This window comes from Glandiceps talaboti, chromosome 3, assembly GCF_964340395.1.
Source record: "Glandiceps talaboti chromosome 3, keGlaTala1.1, whole genome shotgun sequence".
NCBI classification, from domain to species: domain Eukaryota; kingdom Metazoa; phylum Hemichordata; class Enteropneusta; family Spengelidae; genus Glandiceps; species Glandiceps talaboti.
The window spans coordinates 13,731,208-13,743,502 of record NC_135551.1 but is presented as its reverse complement, the minus strand read 5'-3'; the positions used below and the strand labels follow the sequence as shown (position 1 = coordinate 13,743,502).

General features: G+C 36.9%; 1 protein-coding gene across 1 annotated transcript; it reads left to right on the top strand.

Annotated features, from left to right (window-relative positions):
• Positions 1–2,250: 2,250 nt before the first annotated feature.
• On the top strand, positions 2,251–9,263 carry LOC144433071 (G2/mitotic-specific cyclin-B-like). The gene is made up of 8 exons (XM_078121382.1): positions 2,251–2,466; positions 3,443–3,605; positions 4,106–4,257; positions 4,988–5,095; positions 6,393–6,548; positions 7,187–7,360; positions 7,984–8,238; positions 9,065–9,263. Exons 1-8 carry the CDS (start codon positions 2,251–2,253, stop codon positions 9,209–9,211), a joined length of 1,371 nt encoding a protein of 456 aa, XP_077977508.1. The 3' UTR covers positions 9,212–9,263.
• The last annotated feature ends 3,032 nt before the right edge of the window (positions 9,264–12,295 follow it).

The following is a 12,295-nucleotide window of genomic DNA, read 5'->3' as shown; positions in this document are numbered from 1 at the left end:
TTGAGGATGTATCCTTCCAATCAGTAGCAATCACGGTAATAATTGTCTTTCTCCCAAAACAAGATGGAAGGTGGCTGACTAAGTACCTCCCTTCATAGATCAGAGCTAATTATGAGACATCTCCTTACAAGTATATCCATGTGAAATGCACATCCTTTGTCAAGTAATATCATTTGGACTGTTATTGTAGTTGATTATCACTTATTTTTAATGCATCATTGTACCTGTGCTACCATACATAATTTTATATCTCCTCTATAGTGTAGGTGACAGAAGGAGTGGCTAAAACAATTCTGGAGTTTCATTTAGCGGGTCTTAAGTGACATATTTTGAGAGGAGCTACAAAATTTGTTTAACCGTAAATTGTGCACATTTCCTAGACTGTCGACAGTCGCTCGCGCCTTTTTTTCCTCCGTTTTATCTAAACTCCGATCCGGCGCAACACTAGTCTAATCGCAAACTGATATCGAGGGCCGGAGGCCACGGGCCTTCGGCCCTCGACCATTTGGGTCTTCGGTCCTCAATATCAGTTTGCGATTATACTAGTGTTGCGCCGGATCGGAGTTTAGATAAAACGTAGGAAAAAAAGGCGCGAGCGACTGTCGACAGTCTAGCCCGAGCTCGGGCCTTCGGCCCTCGACCATTCGGCCCTTCGGCCCTCAATATCAGTTTGCGATTACACTAGTACTAGTGTTGCGCCGGATCGGAGTTTAGATAAAACGTACATGTGTAGGAAAAAAAGGCGCGAGCGAGCGACTGTCGACAGTCTACTTAGACTCCTGAGGACTTATAAAAAAGCAACAACAACGAAATCGTTCTCCTTTGTGTTGAATGGTTGGAATGAACTAGTATAGTAAATAACCCTGAAACGATACACATGGTAAAATTATAACGGGGATGTTAAATTCAGTATTGTACAAAGGGCGCGCGCTCCATGGCCATTTCATGCATCCTGGAAAAATAACGGTTATTGGATTGGTCTTCCTTTGGTCAAATCTGTTGCAACGGCTTCATTTCCTTTGTAGTGTACCAGTACAAAGTTTCGTGTTTTTTTTTAAATATAGAAATATATGAAGTTATAACTAGTTCCAACATGTGACCATTAAAATACTAAAATTGTGTTGCTTTATCGTTTCTGTTTGTCATCATGAGCAAAACAAAATATTAAATAAAAAAAATTAAAAACAAACAAACAAACAAACTAACTAACTAAGTAAGTAAGTAAGTAACTAACTAACTGACTTAGTAACTAACTAACAAACTAACTAACTAACTAACTAACTAACTAACTAACTAACCAACCAACCAACCAACTAACTAACTAACTAACCAACCAACCAACCAACCAACCAACCAACCAACCAACCAACCAACCAACCAACCAACCAACCAACCAACCAACCAACCAACCAACCAACCAACCAACCAACCAACCAACCAACCAACCAACCAACCAACCAACCAACCAACCAACCAACCAACCAACCAACCAACTAACTAACTAACTAACTAACAAACTAACTATCAACAACGCTAAGTTTATAGACCAAGTCCACCTGGACTAATAAGTCCATGTATTTGAAACGTCACAGCTCGGTTAACAGCATGGGTCGGATGAAAGATTCGTGTGTACTTGAGTTCGCGATACATCTGTACTGTGTAACAGTTCACAATCTATTTCACACATTCTTGCATAATTTTGACTTGTATTATAATAAATATGCTAATGTATTCACCGAGATGCTAACTGTTCCATCAAACCATAGCTCTATGATTAATCCTGTATGACGCATCTACTCTTTATCATGCAAATCATACTGTTGCAAAGACAAGAATAACGCTACCGTTGATTGGCGGACATTCAACTTGCTCCAGGTGTTTTTGCCTCGGTGGTATAAATACATAAATATGAGGGTGAACAGCTCATGCCCCAAATCACAAGGCTCTATGCAAGACTACGAGTGGCATTTCTGAGCATTTCTAAAACAAGGTAACATGTCAACGCTAGCGTACACCGTCTGAAGTCACGTAGTTTCATGCTTTAATTGTTTGTGGTAACGTTTCGCACATTGAGGGAAAGGTGTGCGATTTAGAACGGTGGTATCTTGCAACGTATCCGGTCTCTGTAGAGTCGCATGCGAATTTGACAATGTGGCAACCCAACTTTGCGAGTTGCCGTTGTATAAAGCGACATTTTAAATTTATTCTTTATTCTTTTTAATTTCAGAGACATAATATTGAACTATAAGCATGTTACTTAGCGGGAAAACAGGTCTAAGGACACGGTCGGCTGGAGGTCTTGCTGTAAGACGTGAAAATGGTACAGGACCGCGTGGTAAAAATGCAGTTGAGAAGAACATTACGATACGACAGGTGAGAATGGAGTCCGATGAGGTCGGTATGACCCCGTTCTCAAATATATCGGCCTCCGTATTCAAGGCTAGATCTGAGTCTCCTCCGACTAGTGTGAGAATGGCACACCAAGTGAAGACTGTTAAATCATTGAATTACCCATCCCAATCTTAGGTGTGGGGTTACTTAATGTAAATTACGTTTAGGGATGTGCCACCCTTCGGGGTATCATTTTTTTTTTGGGGGGGGGGGTGTTGGTTTAAGTTGGGTGTGTAGATTTTCAGTAGAAAGACGGGTGTATATTTTGTTTTGGGTTCACCTCGCGAATGTTTTGGCCTAACGTTTATTTAACTTACCTCAAGTTGGTCTAAGTGATGATATATTTTTCAGAATTTTTGAGAACAAAATTAGTCTGAAATGTGATGGCTCCTACGGTTTAGTACTGAAATCTTTGATCTTCGTAACTCAATTAAAGGGGCACAAGCTGAGATTATACGGGTTTATTAGCTTTTGCTGCGTATGCAAAATGTATTGTACTTACTGAAGTACATTTAGATATCACTTGCATTTAACTGAACTCAAACCTGGTATTAAGATATAACGCGTAAATGGTCCGATGACGTAATTTATCACACGTATCGAAAAATATTTTGAGGAAATCCCAACTATGCACTCATGCTGTTTTAACAATGTCAGAAGACAATTTTAATGTAAAAGACGTGCAACGTAGTTTAACATACTGGAATATTGTTTTATTTACTTGAAATGTTTTCACCAAGAAAAAAGCTTATAAACTCAGCTTGTGACACTACCACAATAAAATTTCTTTTCTTCAAATTTATCTCCTTTCTTGTACACATTTAATTCCACAGTATGTCTCTACGTCACTTATCTACATATTTATCTCCATAAATCTGACTCGATACAACCAACTTTTCACAAATTAACATTTATTTCAAATTTCATTTATTTGTATGAAAGTTTAATATCTTTTTCACCCCATTTCCGAATCGTTTTAAATTGCTTTTACTTCATGGTCGTCTACATAATAAGCTAATTGTCAAATGTAACCTGATTTTTTCCCCTGTAGAGGCAATCGCTAGGGGATGTGACGAATAAACTTCTCGCTGGGAGAGACACTATTGTGCCCAATACAAAGACGTTTGCACCGGCAAAATTTATTGCAAGAAATTTGAGAAAACGGACTGTTTGCAAACGTTCTAAGAGAAGGATTTGTCTATCACCAATAGAAGGTACGGTGTAATTATAAGTTGTACGTTCACACGTTTTGTCATATCTCAGCACATTCGTTTATATTATACAAGTGGAATTAGTGTTGTTTTCTTCTTCAAATCCATGTTGAAACTATAATGATGATCTAAGCAATTCATGGACAGCGACGATGCGTATGACTCAGAAGGGAGGGGGGTGTAATTGAATGGTGCGAACATATAGAAATAACTATATTTTCATCAGTTTTTATTGACAAAATATAATATTATTCACCACCACCACCACCACCACCACCACCACAACAACAACAACAATAATAATAACAACAACAATAATAACAACAACAACAACAACAACAACAACAACAGCACTAGTTAAAAAAATAACATTGTCGGCAATCCCTTTGGAAATTAGTGTTTATTTTTTGTACATGGAGAAAATTATTGAATATGCTAATTCTGGATGGTCTTGGTAATTCATAATGATGGTATATATATATATTTTCTCCATACAACATCAGAACGACAGGAGATCGACAAGGATGACCTTGACAAGGTTATCAGGGATGAGGAGATGGTAAACAGCACATGTAAATCATTATCATCTGTTGTTAGACTGCAATCCAAAGATCCCATTATCGAGTATTCTCCTGACATCTACAATTATCTAAAGGTATGTATGATTTCTCATTCAAATTCTTGGTACATCAGTAGCATGTGATCACCTGCAGGAACAATATCACGTTACTACAGTACAATATCACATGAGCTGCTGGTACAATATCACAAATCAGTGGGGATTGATCGGCAAGATGAACATTGCAAGAGTATGAATCTCGCAAGAAATCAGAATAGTTATTCTATGTCAATTTTTCAGCGCGCGCACACACACACAAACAAACAAACAAACAAACAAACAAAATACACTATCTCGATTACAAGCCTGTTTGTGCATATGTGACTCGCGCATCTTCTCTCTACAACTGTGACATCCTACACTTCGCTTCTCTAAATGTGTGCATATAGTGTACTGTATTTGTGCACTGGTGAGGATCAAAGTAACAGTCTGGGACAAGAGCTCGAGGCCTTTGTCATTATTCGTTTACCGACTCGCAGTGACACTGTGAAAACCCTTTAGGTCACGAGTATTTTCCGGTTGAATGAAGAAAAATATTTGACAATGACATAATTATACCAGCGCCAGTAATATCAAAAGAAAATCATGGATAGTAAAGGCAATTTTGAATGTATTTCAATCACAACAGAACAAGTGTGGTAGATAGACACACGTTGTCGTGACACTGACACAAGTTTTTATGTTGAACTACACCAGGGTATACATTCCATATTTTTGGCTTATGAATTATGCATGATATAATATGGTTCTATTTTTACCCCTAAAGCTTCATGAAGAGAAGAGCTGTCTCGGTGAGGAATTCTTAACGTCGACTGACGCCTCTTGTAGTAAACATCCTAGATCTATATTGGTGGACTGGCTGATTCAAGTACAGGTGCGCATGCGTTATAAAGTTAAATACGATGTTTTAGATAAGGGTGACTCTATTTTTTTAATGTTTCATATTGCCCGATCGACCCAAATTGTCAACTCCTGATCAGACATCGCAATAAAATATAACATTTATTTGCCCACCCTTAATATACATTTTGGAACAGCACCCTCTCTGGCAACATAAGCAAGTGTTTATTCAAGTATTTATTCAAGTAGGGGACCAGATATTGGTTTGTTCACTTTCATTAGTATCTATACATGAAGTGAAGTTCCTTTGGTGTTTAATTCATGGGGCATGTTTTTTTTTTTTTGTTTTTTTTTTAAAAACAAAAATAGACGGAATTCCGTTCTAGAAGACATCACATTCTCAGCATGGTCTTAATCACATCGAAAAGTGATAAAGCATTGCTATTCTTTACAGTGCAGTCGAAACAAGCTTCTCCTTAAAAAAATAGTATACATCGACTTGATTTAAATGGCTTCAATGCTTTACTTTCCAACTCTGATAAACAACATGGTAAGGCTTAAAAAATTAATTATTTGGTTCCGGTTACACGACCCCAACCTATTTTTTTACTGGCAACCCTAAGAAAAAAATGATAAAATCGCAAAAATTATGGTCTCGCAAGAAATAGTGGATGCGGAAACTGACATCAACTTGAGACGACAACATAAAACTGTTTTTCCAATCAATACAATTGTTGTACATTTGATAGGGAGAAATAAATAACACAGAGACCATGAAAAAAATATAACAAAATAAAATAAAAAATCTACCTACCCCACCTATTCTAAAATCGAGCGTAATCAGAACCACACAATTTCGTTTTTACTAGGCCTAACGTCTCTACTTCTACATATCAACTCTGTGCGCGCCACATCTATAAATTATATATTTATAAATTACTGGATTTATTATAAATTATTTTTTCTTTTGCATTCGAACTTGTCTAGAGCTGTTTCTATGTAAAAAAAAAAAAATATTGTGCCTGATGAGTGATAATACATGTAGATATTGTACTCGTCATAAGCTGAACACTATGTTACCGTAGTAGCAATTACAGTTATAGGCGATCGTCCAAATTGATGTGCATACCAGGGTGAAGTGTTGAATGTTTTTGTTGTCAAACATGATATACATCATGTCTCACAGCGATCACTGTACAAACTCTTACCCCACCCCAGGTTTGACCACCACGCTCGGTGGAGTCTGCTTAGCATATGACTGCATAATTGATACGAATATTCGAGAATGAATGGTGACTTGTGTAATATTATTTCTCTCTCCTTTTTTTCAGTCTCATCGTCGGCTAAACGACGAGACCCTGTATTTAGCTGTCAACTTGATTGATCAGTTCTTGAACCGTTCCAAAATCCATTTGGAGAAATTGCAGTTGCTCGGAATTACATGTCTGTTACTGGCTAGCAAGGTTGAAGAGTGTTTCCCGCCAGAGGTAAGGTATTCACGTTTTAACTTTCAAGTGGATTCAACTCTCAGGGCGTATCTTTTTTTCCCATTTACACGCATACATGTACGTGTAATTAAGCACGCACTCACATACGTACGTACATATATTACGTACATGCATACTTTTCACACGTATAACCGTTTATCACGCGCGGTTGTCGTTCTGTTCCATTACATTCAGATATGTTCAGGTGTTTACCTAACATTTCTTATCTCGCCGATATTTCGTTTGAAAAAGAATATTTATTCGAAACGTCAGATTTTTCATCTATTTATACAGACTGATTTATAAGTTCCATATGGATTTATTTTTTTCTGCATACATACATACATACATACATACATACATACATACATACATACATACACACACACACATAATACATACATACATACATACATACATACATACATACATACATACATACATATATACATACATACATACATACATACATACATACATACATACAAACATTTTTATCTCACTTATCTAAATGGCTCTCAGCTGTCTTTGATGTACGTAGACTGTCATCTGTGGATTAATGTTCAGGGAAAGAACTCGTGGTAAGATGCATATTTTTACCAAACGTTAATATTTTAATATATTTGTTGTACCTGTAGATTGACACGTTGTGTTTCTTGACCGATTACACTTACACCAGAGAAGACGTTATTTATATGGAAAGAATTGTTCTGAAGACGTTACATTTTGACACGTTTTACCCTTCCTGTTTTCATTTCTATGAACACCTCAGTGACACTTTCACTGGAACCGTTGAGGACCTCGAAAAAAAGGTATGGATGTTAGACCTTGTAAAGATACGTTGTCGTGTTGTTCCGCCGTCATCCACCCAGCCTTCTCTACCGATAGTTGGCAGTGGGGGCGCCCTAGGCTCAAAGTAGGGTAAAGTGCATGACAACACATATACATGTACTTGTAATTCAGAAATAGTATATACCTATATGCATGTTTTATTTCACATTATATGGGACTGAGATCTAGGAAATAAACTTTGACCAGAAAAACACGATAGTTTATCATAAATTAGACTGATGTGAATTGTACACGTTTTCATTTAAAAAAAAAATCGAACACTCACTTTAAATTTGTGTTGCTTATTTTGTTAAACTCAGCAGCCCAGCTATCTATTCCACCTCAATACCTTCTTCCTACAGCACACAAAATATGTCTGTTTCTCTCTGTTGACCGTCCGTCCCCCCCTCTAGCTCTCTCTCTGATCTCTCTCTCTCTGATCTCTCTCTCTCTCTCTCTCTCTCTCTCTCTCTCTCTCTCTCTCTCTCTCTCTCTCTCTCTCTCTCTCTCTCTCTCCCTATCTCTCTCTCTCATGCTTATTAGATGGGACCTCACGCGAAGGTAGCTGCAACAATTTGACCCCAATTGTCACTTTCTTCTACAGGTTCAAATCCAAAATCTTGCCAAGTATATGACGGAGCTGAGTTTATGTTCATCCAGTGTTTTCTACTTCCTGCCATCCATACGTATGGCTGCTGCTCTCTCATTGGCCAGGAAAATCGTACTTGGAGAGGATGAGGAGACAGGGACATGGACAACACCTAGTGTTGATATTATGGGATATGGTGAGAATGAACTACAAGCATGTATGCAGATCTATGCCATGTTACTAAAGAAGGCACCACGTGCAAGACAACAGGTATGTAGACAATAATTTGATTTCTTTTAAAGTTGTATCAGCGAAGGGGGCGGGGGCGCTTGAGGAGCATTGTGTAGTGGCATTCACTCTGACTCCTGGATTGGTGTTTTGTTTTTATTTTTCTCTTGGGTGGGTGGGGGTGGGGAGAGGGGCATAAGACCGAATATGTACAAAATTACTAATAGACACGAAGATATACAGGTACAGGGTGACAATCACATGCTTACTAGACGCAGCTAAACACAAGACAAGTATACACACGGTCGGTTGTGCTTATAAAGATGGGAAGGCAAAGAGAAAGGCTAAATTGTTCTCGAGTATCTTTTGAGTAAAATAAAAACAAACCTAGAGACAAAACAAACAAACATATAACCAACAAATAAACACAACACAGTCATTATATGATATTGATATTTGTGACGGTATAATATAAAGATTTTCACAATAATTGTGTTGATTTATATATATATAACTATTGATAAAATGTCTATGCAGGAGTAAACAGTGCTAAATACATCATATACATGTAGAGCGGTAGAAATAACTATTAATATCAAGCAAGATACTAAGGTGTCGTACAATGTTTCACGCTGTTGCGATCATCAGGCGACTAATTATAGTTAATGAAGTCCCCCAACATCGTGAAACACCATGTAAACGACTCCTTAATTAGTGCCTTGCTTGATATTATATTTTTGCGCTATATATATTTTTGCCGTTGTTTATGATCGCAAAAAACAATATATGCGCATGCGTTCCAAGGGTTTCACATAAAAGACGACTGGGCTAATAATTTGCATTTTGTGTGTGTCTTTAATAACCCTAGGCGGCTAGAACAAAGTACAGCAGTGTGTCAAGATACGGCGGTATCAGTCAATTTCCTATACTGTTAGAGTCACCTGCTGTCAAGACCTTGGCTGAATGTCCAAATTTGTCGAAGTCCTGCAATGATTCTGGGGCATGCCAAAATTGAAATACGGTTATGAATTACGACTTCTGGTGATCACGTCAGTGTCACTTTATATACCGTTGTCGAAGTACTCGTTGAAAAAATTGTGTCAACTGACGCTCAGTATGAATGTTATTTAAAGAACTGATATTTTGTGTAGTTTATTTATGTTCGTACGGTCCATAATTATTTAAATGTATATAACAAAATGAAAATCGCTTTCGTCGTGCTGAAAAAATAGCTCTCTAATATATAGTAGTGACGTTGTGTATCTGTTGGGCTCATAGAATACATATGTATTTGTAGAGTATGACGAGAACTCATCTGATATTGTACTGATTCGTGTGTGTACATATATAACTAGGCTTAGTTTTTGACCAACTTGTACATTTTGTAAAAAAAAAAATATAACACATTATTCTACTAACATAACTAAAAATACTAAACATATTTTGTATAATATTAGGTATTTTTGTACAGGATTACTAATTTCATAGAAAGCTAACACCATTTGCTGATTAATGAAATCTTCCTTATATATGTAAATATTACTAATAATTGCGCTATTTCTATTTTTTTTTGTAAATTTTGTATAAATTTCTGCACATACGAGTAAAGACTAACTGAAAATATTACTAACAATTGTACATTTTGTATGTTTCTTCAGGGTATGTATAAATATATAGCTAACATTCAAGAAATGGAGCAACTGGTAAAATTTACAATTGCCTTTCATTTATTCCAAGCACTATGTACATTTCAAGAAATCGACAATTATGTAGTTTTGTAGATATAATATACCAAATTATTGTACATGTATGCATAAATTTACTTGACAATACAGTGTTACCCTATATATATATATTTATATGTTATAATTAAATTTACTAATATATTTCACTCTTTTTTTTTGTATATTGGCACACTGTAAAAATGCACCATATTATAATTAGGGATGCTGATAAGTTTTCAAATTTATATTTATGACATGGACCTTTTTGAGTTGTGTTTCTTCGTTGTTATCATGTTTAGGTGTTTGAATATAATAAAATTAATAAAATATATGCGACTTTTGTCATTTTAGTTTTTTGAAGCGCCCTCTGACCGAAGTACAAAGTGTGCAATACCTGCGATATAGATACGAGTGAATCTTGTGTAATCCACGGAAAAAGATATACTAATTTAATAGTATGCATCATTAAAATTCCTGGCATCTTTCAACTGGTTTCCATCTGAAAGTTAACATTCAAGTAAGACCCAACTATTGTACATATTGAGATCTTCTAGTTGGCCTTGACCTTAAAATCGTCACAACTTGGACTTCTCCCAGGTATAAGCTACACCTCATACAGAGCTCGGGAAGCAAGTAAGAAGGGGTCTCCTTAGACGAGGTATGGGCGACACCACCCCTAATTGTTCTAAAAGTCTCTGCGGCTAATTCGATCGATCAGTACTAGTGGGCCTATACCGTCTCTAGCTAGATATCGACTCTAACCCATATCCCATAGGACCACCTGGCTGAATATTCATATACCTGTTTTCATGACGTCTACCTCAAAACCTTTATAAATTCATGAGTGTCACCAGCAAGCATTACACACCAAACCTGCACCTGGAGTTAGACCTCGATAAGTTGGAAGTGTGATCAGTACAATGAGTCGCGGTGTGAAATTTTCTCCTTCCAGACCAAGCACAAGAAGCTAGCTTATAATTATTTACAATTAAACACAAACAACTTAACAAACAAACTCAATTATAAAGACTGTACTCCAGGTGTACTCAGAAGTATGCGTAAGTAAATGAAAATAAATCACACACATAACTATAGCTTCCATTATCTACACACTTGCATAGATAGGCTATAGACTAGACTGACACCAATCCTTGGGATATATATTTTTGTGGTCTCATAAACTTAATCTTCTAAATTTTTCAAAATTCAAATGTTTTGAATTTGTTATTCATTTCAAATTTTGTGAAGGAAAATGAGGTACGGTCAACCCCCCCCCCTCCCAGTTACTAGTAGAAGAGGGCTATATGTGATCTCACCACTGTTACTCACTCACTCAGCTGACTATTTCACACAAAAAAGAAAACAGAAAACATTCGTGTTCAAATATATGTATTCAACTAAAACTTGAAAATAGCCCGTATACTTCAGCAAACCTATACACAGGCCTATAACTCATGGACACTTGTGTCTCGAGATGTGTTTCATAATATGATAAAATATCGATAATATTCACGTATTTGGTCGATAGTGTGTGAAGAGGGTAAAATAAAAGGGTTTTGAGGATAGGGTCGCGTTACAATACAAGTCCACACACTTGTATCGTAGATGAATATCCATGCTAATACCCCAATTGCAAGCAGCAGTGTGTGGACTTGCACGACCCTGGGAACCCGCCGGTGTTATTTTACCCCCTTCACGTATTATCGGTCAAATCATAGATCCTGCACCAAGGTGAGAAGGGTATATGGCCAAATACGTCAATATATATCGATATTATATCATATTTTGAAACGTATTTCGGGACACAAGTGTCTGTGGCCTAACCTGTGAGGTTACTGCAGATATTAGAATCATCACGTAATATTACATTATTTAAAACTTGGGTACCGGGTTGTGATGATATATATATATATGTAAAGTATGCATGGAAGTTAGCCAGTCTATGTCTACCCATTTAGGAAACCTGTGTATGTAACTGTATCTGTTTACGTTTGTTTACAACAGGTACACGACCCCCCCCCCCCCGGTGATCTTGGAAAGGCAGGGTATACTTTATAATAGCAATTTAAATTTCTATGTCTCCTAGTAATGAGCCATAGAAAGTTACTGGTAGGTCTACGGCCTTCACCCAAACAGTAACCATTCATTTTGTATAGAGCACGTATACTACGCTATTCGCCTAATTAAACTGATATCAGGCTCCATGCGATCATTTGGGGATCTCCGTCACGATTGGTGTTCGTAGCATGCTGATTTCCGTCCTAAATGTTGTCACCTTGTAAATTTTTAAAACAATCACAAATGTAACATTTACGTATTCATATAAAGGTCTTCATATTTCCGTTCATGAAAGTCACGGTCTATGGTGCTCAGTT